Below are 15,273 nucleotides of genomic sequence, written 5' to 3'. Positions count from 1 at the left end.
TTTTTTTGCATATGTAGTATATTCACACTTTTACTTTTGGTTCTAGTAAACACTTCTGCCCTCTCTGAAAGATGTATCAGTTATGTAAGTATTCGATGAGTATGTCTTTCCTGCAGCTAAATGACGTCAATGTCAGTGCCTATAGCAAAAATGAACAGGATCATAAAACAGAAGCGTCTTGACTAGGCAATCTTATTGCACATTTTAAAAAGGTGCTCTAAGGACAAACCCCTCAAATATCTTTGTCTTCCCATATATGTAATTAGCATTTGTACATTTACACAGTAGTTTCCTTTTCATTTTGACATGAAAAGGCCAAGTTACTCACAATTATTAGTGAAAATAAATGCAAGGTAATCAGAAACTACAGTATTACAATGTATTCCATCTGCAGGGTGAGGCCCACAGCTGCAATACATTTCTGTAGCAAGAATGAAATGAAAACTAAACTTTGTTTCATTTGGGGGAAAAGGCATGAAAAACCACCAACTGAGATAAAACAAAATGATACAAAAAGTGTTTACATAAATATTATAAAAGCAAGCCTGARTAGCTGACTACCCCTGTTACTTGCTGACATTAACAAATGCGTCATTTTGAAGCGAGGGAGGGAATAATTCCTACCAGTACTGTATGCATATGCAGTATTATACATGTCTGTGTCGTCATCTACAAAAAGAAATACAGACGTTACCACAGTGCAACACCTGCCAGTTTATCACAGCAATGCAGCTTCGTTCTTGCAAATACAAACGGAAGATTGGTAGGCTGCCAAGCCCTGTACTTCTTCACCTCATCTCACCATGTGGGTGTTTTCTGGAGACTCCCTTTTCCCATTGCACTTACCATAGGTTATTTTTACCATCTTATTGCTAAAAATGGTATTGTCTTGCCATGACACCCATGTTATGTAGTTACTGGTTAACCCCAAATTGCAAATTACAGTTATTTGTCTGTCTGTCTCCCTTCCCCATGCTCCATTTCTTCCTTTTGTCAGTTTTATTAGAAACTATTAAGTGGTTGTTCCTACCATGAAAAACAACCTGAAATGCTTATCACTGTGACTAGTGCTCAGAACAGACCTTGGAAGCCAAAATTTTCCCTATGCTRCTTTTTTAAATTCTCCTGCTACCACTGTGCACAACCATGCTGAATGGAAGCTATACCTCAGCGGCGCAGACCTCCTTCCTCCACAAAGGTGTATCGAGCAAATTGCTCTTCATGCAGTGTCTGAGCATCCTTGGATGTCAACCATGACAAAGGAGGATAACTCTAAAGCTGGTACTGTCACCAAAGCTCCATTTCAACAAAAACAAATATGACATGAGATGGAAAAAACTCAATTTAAACACCAAAGCGTACCGTAAAACAGCCTATTAGCCTGTGTGGTTCTAACAACAGGCTCTGCAGAAGAAAGCTGGAGTGTGCTGTGACCCCTCGCAYTGGAGAGGGGGCAGGCAATGATCGCTGTGACGTGCATCACGCCACGGTGACAAGGAACCCTACTGGTTTCACACCTATTTTAATCACTTTAATTTTGACTTATTTCTTGTAATAAAATAAATCCATTCAGCTTTTAGCAGAGGAAGATAACTCTCTCAGAAATAAGAATTGTGATYCCATTTAACCATTTGATTTGATTCYCTATCTCATATTCAGTGAACGTTTGGATTTTCATTCAACAGCCAATCCAAAGGCAGAAAAGTGCATTTCTTAATACTGAGAAATACACAGCCAAGACAAAAAACTTACTTACCAGGCTTATGAACCATATGGATTTGCTTGAACATTGTCTTGTACCAATCCTTCGGCCTGTCAACTGTCTAAATAAAATACAGTTTTCAACAATTAACAAAGAAATAAAATTATCTGTGATCTGATCAAATCTTTAATGCTACTTTGATCGCAGAGTTAAGGCCCGTCATGCTTTGTCCCCTATTCAATATTACCATTTTCATACCTTCTGTTTCAAGTGATGTATTTTTAGTTTTCCATCTAGGAACCTCTGCAACAAACTCTGGAAGCCATTCAACACTGATACAGTTTTAGACTCTGATCTCGGAGAGTAGCCATGCTTAGGAATATAGGAACTGGTGCTAGAAAAGAGTTTATCACTTTCTTAGCATCCTATATTTGACAATGATTTTACAGCAGAATGCAAGAACCTCAGCTATTCCAAGCCTTCTTTTTAATGCTTGGCAATTTCTGACTTAAATTATCTTGAAAATGTTAATGCAGACATACTTTGGAATATTACCAAGAAAAGTGTCAAGACAATACTACATGTAGGAGTTAAGATTGGGGTCATATGTGAACAGTATTTACTTTTATAAATTTTAACTTTGCCCTTCCAGAAAACTTAGTTTTCTTTTATTCTTCTATTTTAAGAAGAAATAAGTAGGTAAATGCAATTCACCTATTAATATGACTCATTAAATTTGTATCTTTACTTTTGAAAACTAAGCAGTCCCAAAGTTTCCAAATTCTCCTCACATCAACATTTGCTCATGCTTCTAATTATTTTTCTGTCTCACCCTTTCACCTTTTCTATTTTTGGGTCAGCTTTCTTTGAGACAGGATTATAGTATTTCAGAAAAAGAAGTAATATTGATTACATTAAGGCAAACATTTTCAGGATTATTTTTCTAATTCTTCCTGGGTCCTAAAATTTTACTTGTTTTTCTGACTAGCAAAAGTTTTAATTCAGATGAACCAAATTATCTTATAACCCCATGGAATTAGTTGCATTAGTTGGAATCCACAGGAATAGTTCAGAGGATCCCATCTGATGTGTATCATCTTGTATTAGATAATACCAAATCTGTAATCCCTCCGCCCACTCCTCTTTCCTGTGAAAAGTGAAAATCCACATATTCACCTCTACAAAATAATCTGAAGATCTGAGTACGTTTACATGACTCTATGTCATTTTAATGAATCACACTTTTGCTAAATTCTTGTCAAAATTACTATACATAATTAATCTGTTTTGCTAACATTAGTGAGYTCTTGCTAAAGGAAGAGCTATAAGAACTAGGCAGAAGATGTTTCTGTATTTTGAGGAATGAATATGAGTTTTCATAAAATAGCAATTAAATGGCTTTTTTTGGTTTGTTGTTTAAAGGAAGGGCTGACAGTCAACTGAAAAATTCACAGATCTGCTGGGAAATTAAAAAATTTAAGTGGCAGGTTATGTTTTTCACTGCGGCCTGCTTACTTATTAGCTTTGCATCAAGACCAGGCCCTACCCACCTCCTTTCCTGATTTCTGCCAAAGAGATGTTTCTCAGAAGTAGATTTGGGCCATTTTAACTTTATTTCCCTAAACGTATTAAACATCTATACCAGCAAAACTCAAGTAAGAATAACTTCRAGCAGGACTTCAAGCAAATGTGCCRCTGGGTGCTCCAAGGTCACCCAAGGTAAGTTCTAAAGCAACTTTGAAGGCATTCATGCATGCGACCATGTCCTCCATGAAATCCCTCATATCCTACAGCAGCACAAACCAGTGCTGCTCCCACTGTACCGCATCACCTCTTTGATTGTATTGGGCCAAAAGAGTCTTCCAATTGAGCTTGAATTTGTGGTAGGTGAATAGATAGGAAATTGTGCAAAAATATTACTGCTAGGACCCTACTGCTTGCCAAGTGACAAAGATGTGTAGATATCTCTTTGCCAGATCTTCCTAATTGGCCAGGTCCTCCAAAAATACACAAAAATCCACATACAGAGCAAGTATGGAGAGGCTTCCACGTGACCGGAGAAAAAGGTCATATTACTCTCACTCTCAACATATTTTTGGGCRTTTTATTTTTTTTTTCTTGTGAATCCTTACCCCACTCCATATTCAAAGCCTCAGCCAGTAATTTGGCWTTACATTACAAGCCAGATAAGATGTGTTCAGGTATAGCATAAATTAATTTCAAAATATACTTTCTCAATTTATATTCACTAACCCCAAAAGTCAAAATCTGTTTGAGAAATCAGCAGTTTACATCAATGCATCAACTCATGGCAGATGCCATACTCCTTTGCATATGTTATTGCAATTAAATGGTGGAACACGTGTATCATATGTGAATGAACAATCAGCTGAATAGCCTTCAGAGGGCACAAAAAGTATCTGCAATTGGTATTTAGAAGTGCGTCATCACTGCAATAGTCTAACAATTCACCAGACTTCACAATTAAAGGACACAGGTACAAATCTCAGCAGACCTTCTGTTTTAATTTTTCTTTTTTTTTTCTCCTAGCTAAAATGTTACTTTGCTAACTATGGAGTACAAGTTTTTCCTTCTTACAAAATMAAGAGTCTTTTTCAATGTGCTGATTTTGATGGTCACCCGCAAAGCAATCATTTTGGATAGTTTTAATACAACTAAAACACTGCAGTCATTTCACTTTCCATAAATTTGTTTTTTCTTTTCCTAGGACCCTGGCAGTGGTAAAGTCTGGTTGTGCCATTTGACTAAATGCTTTTCTGGAATAACGTTTTAATCACTTTTTTTCCAAAGACTTTATCTTCAGTGCCTTGGAATTTCACCATCTTTGGGGCAGGGCTTGGCACAGTGGCAACACTCAACAAYGTCTGAATTTTCAAGCTTCAGACTTGCACTTTCCTGAGCTGGCAGGAGCTAAAATAGTATGAAGGTAACACGCTAAGATAGTACATAAGTTCTGGGAGAAGGAAGAGCTTTAGATGAGCCCTTCCCCTCTCAGCAACTTGGGACAGGGACAGTTTGCGGGAACAGAAAGGCAAGAGAGCATCACTCTGCTTTCCTTGGCTAAGCAGCTTTCACAAACGGTGTTCTGAAAGCAAAGACAGGGAGATCATCACAGGTTGAAAAACCTCTCTACTCCTGAAAAGCACTTTGAATCCAGAATACACACACTCCTAAATACTATTTTTTTTTCTTAYAAGCTTCCCATTAGGTAGTGTGCTGTTTCAGAACCCAGTGGGTTTGTCACCTATCACATCTGAATCTGCATTTGCTGCTTTTTTGAAAGACTGTTGCCCTTCTCCTAAGGATGGAAGAATAAGAAACGTTTAAACTTTGCATGCAATGATAAGCTCAGCTAATTTGAAAACTTCTGCTTCCAGACAGAGCAAGTCTGAACTTTCTTAGAGAAGATTCCTATTTGGATTACCCACTGACCTTGGAGAAAAAGTGAGCCATTTATCTATCCCACCTTCTCTTGTTTGTAGAAAATGCAGTTACAGCACTTTTGCATGTTTCTGCATAGTACCACACTCCTGAGAAATGCTGAGGTGCAGCCTATTTGAGTCTTTTGCTGACAACTATATCACCTTTGTTCTCACACTACTAGGCTACAGCAGGCTCAGATTTACTTGTCAATATGTAAAATGTAATCTCAGATCAACATCTTGAAAACAGTCTTACTTCCAGCTAAGTCCTAAGGAGGCAGAATAAGTGCACGAAGTAGCACTCAAGACAGACATACTCTCTTACACACACACACACACAAAAAGACAGACATACTCTCTTACACACACACACACATACATACAAATAGGCATAATCTTTTTACTCATATCTGATCATGAGTCTCATTTCTGCAATACTGAAGTTAAAAGCTGCAAGATATTTTGAAACTGAAACAACATAAAACAAGAGCAGCTGAAAAATGTCATACTTCAAGTTGCATGCAGACGTTTAGGAGAAAATCTTAGAGATTCAGACCATCTGATCTGAAAGTTAAATATAAGTTGGCAGCTTGCCAACTCCATTAAGCACATTTGAGGGGGATTTCTGTTATACTCTTATATAACTAATATCCACCCTATTAAACAAAACTGCTATTTAAAAAAAGCCAACAAAAATAACGTCTTTATCCTACATAAAGGGACATATTTGCTTGGAGAAAGGGTAGGAAGCTAGAGCACTGTTGCAAGTAAATTTGTTCATTTTTTAAAAGAGTTCTGATGATATTATTTGTCTATATCAGAAATAAAGAGYGCAAGAAATGCCAGAGTTTCCCCCCATTCTTATCAAAATTGTCCCCGTCTTACCACTTATTCTGAATTTTTCCTATCGTCTCTCTCCATCAATTCCTGATTTTCCCCCTAATTTTTCAATCCACTGAAGCAGTTCTTGGCAATTACAGCACAGCCCCATATGTCAGCGTTGGCAGGGAGGATATATCCAACAGCTGCTACATCCTTGCACCTCCCAAMACTTCACCTGCAAGGGCTCTGCAGCTTTCATCCTGGCTCCCGCTCTTCTTACTCTTTCTCCGGCTAGCACAGGACTTCTCCTCCGACTGGCAAGGCCAGCAAGCACTTCCTTCGCAGAGCTAGTGCAGCTGCCACTGCGCTGGCTGGACCAGCCAGAAGAGGCTGCCCTGACAGCGGAGTGGAAAGAATGCTCCAGCATAGCGAAAACAAAACTCTTCAGTTTGCCATCCTGGGACCCCTAAAGCACTCACGAGCGGCAGGTCATCCAAAGCGGGCTAGTCACAGAGGAAAGGTTTCCACGCTGCTCATTTACGTGCCATCCAAGGGCACCGTGCTTAGGCACTGCGTTCCCACGACAACAGCAGTCRCTTGGATTCTTATCGGAACAACACTATGAATTTCTACACCACACTGATGAAATGAGAAGGACACCCACCCAAAATGCAGGAGCATGCGATAGATATATTTATATATATATACACATATGTATGTATACATACAAAAATATGTATATATATATTTAGCTGCATGCACACAAACACACACATATACATAGCATGTATAAACTTTAGTTTTAAAAATGACATGACAAATGCAATTACTGCATATATCCAAAAGGCAACGACGCAAGAGACAAAATTCTGACTACTCATAATTGAAACTGGAAACATGAGGTTGCCCAATTACGCTCCCATCAGCGGTCTCCTTTTCCTTCAACACACAATATTATATTCATGAGCCCCTTGATTACGCACGCTGTATTCCACATTATATAAGACCAGAAGAATGTGAAAAACCCATTACCAACAATCGATTCATTGTACGAGTTCATACACAGATTCCCCAGAATTTCCTACCGTTCTAATTGCTGTCGGGATTCCAGATTCATCTACCGGGCCAATCCCCGCATAATGCGGAGCTTTAATGACTGTAATTTTTTTCTCTTCCTCCAAGGATCTACAGATGGGTATTGTACTGGTGGTGGTGCTGCTGCCAAGAGACTGAACGTGCTGTGAGTACATCTCTGTGGACTCTGTAAAGATAACGTGACAGAGCGTTGTGTAATGGCACAGTGGTCACACTTAGCAGCTACGCTTTTCAGTTTYAACGTGCTGTACGAAGACTCGACGGCAACCTAGGAACCGCACACATATGCACRCTTCATAAAAACTTAGCTTGTCTTAGCTGGGGCTTCCCCCCTGCTTAATCTTACGTCACCAGAGCTATAAGCATGTTAATGCATTAGGCTATTCAACTCAGAATTTCTCAGGTTAGAGGCACTTTTTCAAAGCCTCTTGGCCATGAAAAAGGAGAAACCCACCCCCCACAAACCCAGTAAAATCTACTGAGAGACAGCGGTATCACAACCTTTTATTCCTGTGAATCAAACTTGCATCTTTCCTGCTCGTCCTTTGAACTAGTGATATAATTTCAATACTTCTCCTCCTCCCCCAAATAGCACAATGTGGAAAATAAGTGTCTTGTAAGCACAGCAATGGATTTCATTCAAATTCCACCAAGATTCACCATATGTCTAACACATATGTGTTATGGATTTCATTCAAATTCCACCAAGATTCACCATATGTCTAACACATATGTGTTAATACTAAGTTCTAATGCATGACATTTTGCAAAAAAAAAAAATCCCCAAAAAACTAGATAGTTTTCATCTCCTAAAGGTACATTGGGATGTTTAAGCATCTCTTCACACAGTCTGTAAAAATAAGCCTCGGTAACATTGCACTCATAGAGCAGTCTGATGATCCACCTTCCGTGCTGCAGGTGAGTACTGCAGGCTGCTGTTGGTTCCTACCAGCCTGCAAGATTTCTATCGCTCTCCCCCAACTCTCCCTTTATAATTAATTAATATGCTGCTATTACCTTTTAGCTCCAAAATTCAGCGCGAGTCAYTGATTTCACAAAAAATGCCTCACCGCTGGGTCGTGTCACGTGAGATTCCCTCATGCTGTGGACGAGGTACTTGTCTCTTGCATGCAGAACAAGTCCTTCATACCGTGTGTTTCAGTAARTAACTAGTGGGCTATTACAACTAAACATGTTTTTGTGCAAGAGCACATACGGTGTTTGTCAGATATTCCTACTGAAGGATAAATGAAAGTAGGGGGTAAAGATAAATATTTCTAGCGCTACTGGCAAAGATTATTGTTGCCCTTCATGTGCCATTAAAATCCTTTCATTTTTCTGAAGCAAAAGATTTGAACTATAATATAATTTGGTGAAAAGTGCTCTGGTTACTCAAAGCTCTAATTTTAATTCAAATATTTCTGCCTCCTCCTACTGCAAAGAGTTGCATTTGGCATGACTGTTTCAGCTGTTTACTCAAGTTTAAAATCCTGTAAATAATCCAGTACTACACATATATGGTGAGGGGCATCTCTGTGTGGCAAATGTCTGAATATTTGGGCCTTCTTCCCAAAGTGCAGGATGTTAAATTTAGAAAACTTTTGGGATTTGAGCTTTCATTCTTTATAGGCCTCAAACTGCTGCCATCAGTGAGATTTTTTTCATGAACAAGGAGAATAAAATCAGGCTGTTCTTGTGGAACGTAAAACTTCAGCAATGCACAGGAGCAAAAATCAGGGAAAAACACTTTGTTTCAGGTATTTCTAAAACAAAATTGATAAAGAAATAGATCAGGAAAGTGGAAGTGATCAAAGAACCCAGGGTTTTGGGATGTGGAGGAAGCCACGYGCACAGGTTTTGTGCTCATCGCTTAGACATGGTTAAGCAGCATTTACCTGAGCCGTAAGTCTCAGAGCCAGAGCTGCCACCTCATTTGCCTGCCTGCACTACCAAGAAGTAAAYGCTAGGACCACATTCAGAGTGGTTTTTGCATGTATGTGCTATCTAAATATGCAAACACTGGTGGAGAAAAGGGCAAGCAAATGACTGTACTGGCAGAACTGGACTATGCTGACAAAACAGAGAGCTCCTTTRTGGGGCTGATCGTTTAAGTATTTAAAACAAAACAGTAAATAATGCCCTACAAAAAACACATAAATAAATTACGAACTGACACGACTGCAGGTGTTCGAAAGCCCAGAGACTCGTGCTTCGTGGCGGTGTTTTCACTGCGGATTACAGAAGCTGCAGGGAGCAGCAGTGTACAAAATCCGATGGAGGCTGTGCAAGTGGACTTGTATCGATTATTTCTTGCATTTTTTCCCCTCGGAGGTAGAGGAACAGACAGTCCCGTCGTTACGGCTACACAGCGCTCGGCAGTCATTTGCAATCCCCGCCAAACGGATCGGATACGCTGTGCAACGTGTGAAGCAAACGCCTGGTGCAAGGCTTACCCATCATCCTGCCATGCTGCACGACGACGACGTTGGAGTTGAGAGCAGCTGGTGGAGGGAAAGCTGAAGAAGGGGAGAAAGGTCTTTGGAAGGGACTCACTGGGCTGGCAGCGGTGCCAGAGCTCCCGTTCACCGCGATCTGAGCCTGAGGGAGACAAAACAACATCGCGGTAAGGCACAGGCGCAGCCCCCGGTGCCRCTGGTGCAAACCTCCCTCTCCCGACAGCACAAGAGAGCAAAACCAAGTAAGCGGGATGGGGAGGCCAAGCAAGCTGGCAGGACGGCAGCAAAACGAGGCCACGGGTGCTTTAGGCGCAGGAGGCGTCTCTGGGACAACCCGCTCCCCTGGCCCCGGGTGGAGGGTCCCCCCCCTCCGGGCTGCAGCTCTGCTCYGGGGAGCACCGCGAGGACCAAAACGGAGGCGTCGAGGAGGCATCCCCAACGGGACGAGACAGCGGTTAATACTTCAAGAGGGAAGGGCACGAAGCTTTCCCTAAGCCCTCTTTTCATGCTGAATGGCTATTTTCTTTACCTCYGAACAAAACTGGGAGCACTAAAAGCTTTGCTCAGTTCTACGTGATGAAAGAAGAGAATTAAAACAGCACAAGTATGTGGGACATTACAAATGCTGTTAGTATAAAATGAGACTATTTCGTACAGCAAACAAGAAGAAAAAATTATATTTCTTAATTATTAAAATTAAAATATGAAAAAATATTATATTTAAAAATATAATAATTAGCTCATGATATATTTTGAAGATAACCAATTTAAAATTGTTAACACCCCAGCCTCCAATGGCTAGGACAGTAAATTCTGGCTCCTAGGCRGGCATTACATGAACTCACAGATGCACTCAGGGGTTTTACATTTTAATGGCCCCTGTTAGAGCCAAGTTGAAAAGTTTGTGTTGTGGTGATGTTCCCACTAAAACTTTTATGTTTAAATKTTTCTTCTCTGAGTAGTCAAGACCCAAAATGTAAACGAAGTTGGCTTTTCTCACACCCATCCTCCAAAAGTACTTGAAGCTATTAGAAAATGAGAGCTGAATAAGCTCGGTGGGACCATTTTGAGAGACAAGAAGGAATGTCTTCAGTCGAGGTTCTCAGATGAGGCCATATATCTCTACCCCAGTCAACAGGTTAGACTGTTCTCTTTTCCTGCATGTTGCCATTTTTGGTAAACTTGTTTTTAGGCAAGGTGTTTATTTACTACAGTATTTCTTTCTCTGAAGAGAGTAAGAGAACTAGTGCTATTCTTTCCRAATTGCTCCTATGAATTTCTATAACAAAATATTTAGACCTTTGTGTGATRGGCTTTGCCAAATGGCTCATACAATAAGCAGTGCTCGGTACTGCAGGTAACAGGATGCACACAAGTAGCRGGTGGACATCAGTTACAAGTGTAAATGTGGAATGTCCATATATGACAATTGCACCAAATTGGAGGCATTTCCCAGCTCAGAGGGATGACCTCCAACCCTTTATTTTTCCTGAGTTCCTTCTCCGTTTATTTTTCCTCCAATATACACCACTGGTGCTTCGCTGCTGGCAGAGCTACCTACTCCTGCCTTGAAAGGTTCTTTCCGGCTACCAGGTTTAACCTTCCTTCCACGAGCCAGTTCCAGTGTCTGCGCGTCAGGAGGAACCTGGAGCTCTGGCTCAGAGCAGCCGAACAGCAGCTAGCTGGGACAGGAGCYGCTTTCTGACTYTCTCTCTGCTGAGCAGGCAGCCAWAGGAAAGAGGTCCCCACTACAGATGTCTSAGCAGCTCYKTGCAGCAACACTGCACAGCCCTCGCTGGCTGCAAGACCCTGGATGAGGATGCAATATTCAAGATCAGTTCTCCAAGACTGTGACAGTCCTGGGTTTGAGTAAAAGGCAAAATCTAATGTTTATTTCCATTAAGATTCCATTTGATTCCACAGTTTTGAAGTACATAAAGAACCCATGAAAAGTACTTTAAAAGGGAAATGTTCATAACAGGAATGGAATCTAAAAGAAAATAAATTCCAAAAACAACTGTTCTGATTTTTTTTTAACTCTAATTCTAAATATAAGATTGAATAAGAACTTATTTTATAATTCTCAACTTATAATTTAGATTTTCAAAGAAACTAAAATTTGTRGCTATATTGTCTTTACGGTTTTCTCAGTGGTTTTCATTTACCAAATGAAAAGGAAGCCCCTTTGAGACAGATGATCATCACAGCATCTGTATTTGCAGGGATGGAGCTACTAACAGTGTATGTGTGTGTGTGTGACCACAGCTTTCCCGCTCTTTTCTCAGTTTGTGGATACATTTATAATCATTTGGCCCTTTTCTACACAGGAATGAAGACAAAGACTCTGAAAACTTCCGAAATGCAAAAGATGGGTCTTGCCAGCAGTTCAATCTCCCTGTAAGAATCTCAGGACTGTCTTSGGGTTTTTGTCCTTAGGTGGAAGATTTATCCTTTTCTCTTTGTCCATTAATGGCAAAACACTGTTAGGCTCACACCTGCCTGGACATTTCTAAGAGTGGAAGTGGTGGTCAGACCTGACTATAGTAGATCCCTTCAAAAGGGGAAGGGAAAGGACTGCTCATTTTAACTTRCAAAAACATTTCTCTAAGAAAAATAAAGTCAGTTGATTATTTCAGAAGTAGCTTAGAAGAAAACATAGACRTTCCATGCTTCCCAAAGCTAGTAGCCGGTCACGTAGTGATTGGGTGTTATTGCAGTACCGGTCTATACTGAACATGCTCTTTGGTTACAACGGCAAGGTGCATGCAGATTTACAGTACCGATTCTTTGGAAAGAGTTAGGAGTGATAGCTTTTACATGCCTGTTATCATCTTCTAAACAGCATCCAGAGCAGTGACTACAGTTAGCTGACTCTCTGGGTGACTACTTGCAAGTTTTTGGGTTCAAACCACTTTTTAGAAAAATCATACAAAGGTTAAAAAAATACATACACCTTACGCTCTTTTTAGACTAAGCACTCTGCTTAGACTTGTAAATGACTGTACAAATACTTCAGCATGTTAAGTTCAGGTTAGAATACTGTGTGACCCAGCAGAACTTCGGTCTCAGCACAACTTTCAGCTTTTTCTCCAGCACCAGATTGCTCAGTCTAAACGAAGGCTCAGTTCTGACTCATTTTAATCATACCGATAATCCCAAAAGAAATTAGAAATGATCTAGATTTGACCTAAATTCTATACATTTTCTACTCACCCATAGATGAACGTACTAAACTACAGAAAAGTGCATGTAAATATAAAACAAACATTGACTTAACCAAGCGAAAAATAAAAGGATACTTAGATACCACAAGATTATTTGTGAAGTTCACTCCTGTAAGAAACTGTGCTTAAGAGAGGGAAAGGTTAGTTAGAGGAGAAGAAACAGAAGCAACTTCATGCAGTCAGTGGTCATGGCTGGAGGAAAAAATTATGTTAAATATTGCCATTATTTACCATGAATTTACAATTTATATTAGTGAAATCTGTACCTCRGTATAAACCAAAAAAATGGTAGTAGCCATGAAGCTACAACTCTGCAAACCTGTAAAYCACTAACAGTATTTTAAATAAATCTGTTAAATGTCAATAGATTTCTTTCATTTAGCGCATTTGGAACAGGTGTTTAYTGAATGACTCATTTATCCTAAATGTTCAGTACACCTTGGCTGAAAACTGAGCTGGGCAACAACTTGGTATYGTTTCACTGGCTACTACCAGATCTGCTACGCAAATTATTTTTTGTAAATAATTGTTGCAAAATGCATCCTCAGAYGGCGAACACAGAGAGCTATCAACAGAATATTGCCCAAGTAACGGGACAACAGACAAATTAGCGTTCTTTGACAACCTGTTTGAACAAAACGGAGGAGGAAAAAAGGAAGGATAATTACATGAGAAGTGGCAGCAGTGTTGGTTAAGGCGGTGCCATCTGACACAGCAGACATCTGGCTCAAGGTTGGGGAAGGTGTCTCAGAGCAGTCAGTAGTAGCATAGCTACAAGTCTGTAGCTCRTCTAGAACGGCTGTGGAGGACTCGCTCACCGTGCGGGAGGAGCGCTCGCTCACGGCGGAGTCTGCGCTTACTGAGGCTGTTTCGTTCCCGTGGATAATGCTTTCAGAAGCTAGGAAGGGGTATTTATATGAAAAATGTGAAAGGGTTGGGGTTTTATAAAAGCGTGAAGGCAAAAAATCATCAAGCGTTGGCAAAGAGTATGGTACTAGATGGGTGCCACTGTCTGGTGAGAAAGAGGCTCTGTTAACTGGTACCACAGGAGGAGGAAGAGGCAGTGGAGAAGCTTCTGCTGCTGTTTGTCTGTGTGTCTGTGAAGCATTTACCTCCATCACAGGGGCAGTTACTTTCTGGTTTCCAAGCTGAGTTTTGAAGGAAAAAAAAATAAGAAAAGAAAACACATTACCAAATGAATAAAAACTTTTCCCTTTGCCTCTTGCTGTGTGTAGGAGAATTACAAAAGCATGAGTTTTTCAGCAGCCCTAGGGAGTTCACGTTCACATGGATTAGGAAAGAAATCACCCACGCTCTATAATAAAGCAGAAAAACATGAAAGAAAGGAACGCATCAAATGCTACTGGAAGCAACGCCAGAAACCATAGTGTGCTGGGGATGAATATTCATAACATGTTCCATATATGAAATGATCTCAGCTGAGGACAGATGAGGTTCTCACCATCTTATACTTTACATAAATATGAGACTAGCGAATAGCACGTGTCAGTTGTGTTTGTAAAAGGAAAAAGGGATCCGTAATTCTGATCTCCAGAAAAGTTGCCCTTTCCTCTCCCCACCCCCCCGCAAAGAACAGATATCATTTTGGCAAGATTGGCAAGACTGGAAGCTAAATGGAAACCTCTGAAYTGAGTGTTCACATGACCTTCAAACAATAGATAACAGAGTTGTTTTTTGTTTTTTTYCCCCCCCTTTTATGACTGAACATATCTTCTCCACTGCCTCATTGACAAAAACATTTGGACGACTTTAGAATTTGAAGCACCCTGGAAGCACCCTGTCAGCCTACGGGATAACAACGTAAGGACAGCAGCCTTTCAACATTAGACGACACAAGGATTATTAGGGTACCTGCTTTAAGTGAGGAAGAAAAAGGACTGGGAATAGAAGACCACGACAGGGATGACTTAGTACTGAAACAAAACACATTAGTTTGTTGGCTTCAGCATCATTCTATAAGAGAACACCCTCAAGAGAGCACTTTGGTAACTTGCCACATAATGTTTAAGCTTTATGTTCTCATGCTTCAAATCAGTCACAGGACACTGGGTTTGAACTAGTCTTGTATCTACAACTTCTTTTTTTTTCAGTTAAAAATACAGGAAAACCATGTTGGCATCCAATATTTATTAAACTGCTGCACAAATCCTGCTACACTGTCTGTCAGCCACAAGCTTTCCATCAGGTTCTCAAATGTCAAAATCCTACCTACTTCAGCACYAATGGTTTCACCTCTGATAGGGTTGAGGGAACCTTGACTAGCTTCAGGGAAAGAATATTCAGGATTTTAAAGTTACATAAAGTAGAGGACAGTAAGAAACCATATGCAGTAATTGCTACTTAAAAAAAAAAAAAAAAGCTTTTATTCAAAGATATCACATTGTTATTGACTGTACCATGCTTATTTCCTGTCTTTTAGAGTATGCGAACATCTTTAATCTTTTGAAAATGTTTTAATCTAACAGATTAAAATGCCATTTTGGCATTTTAATCCACAATCTGAAAATATC

At 40.1% G+C, this 15,273-nt stretch overlaps 1 protein-coding gene across 1 annotated transcript in view; it reads right to left on the bottom strand.

Annotated features, from left to right (window-relative positions):
- Nucleotides 1–15,273, bottom strand: part of SORBS2 (sorbin and SH3 domain containing 2) — a 79,353-nt gene that overhangs the window by 52,047 nt on the left and 12,033 nt on the right. The window contains exons 6-10 of the mRNA XM_085311306.1: nucleotides 13,411–13,890; nucleotides 9,516–9,660; nucleotides 7,053–7,228; nucleotides 1,757–1,823; nucleotides 625–669 (exon numbers count right to left, since the gene is read on the bottom strand). Of these exons, the coding sequence (XP_085167432.1) occupies nucleotides 625–669; nucleotides 1,757–1,823; nucleotides 7,053–7,228; nucleotides 9,516–9,660; nucleotides 13,411–13,890 (913 nt within the window). The remainder of the gene's footprint in view (nucleotides 1–624; nucleotides 670–1,756; nucleotides 1,824–7,052; nucleotides 7,229–9,515; nucleotides 9,661–13,410; nucleotides 13,891–15,273) is intronic.

The sequence above is a fragment of the Rhea americana genome, unplaced genomic scaffold (genome assembly GCF_003343005.1).
Source record: "Rhea americana isolate MKP2758 unplaced genomic scaffold, rheAme1 scaffold_34, whole genome shotgun sequence".
NCBI classification, from domain to species: domain Eukaryota; kingdom Metazoa; phylum Chordata; class Aves; order Rheiformes; family Rheidae; genus Rhea; species Rhea americana.
The sequence above is the reverse complement of the archived record's forward strand: the minus strand, read 5'-3'. Positions and strand labels throughout refer to the sequence as shown.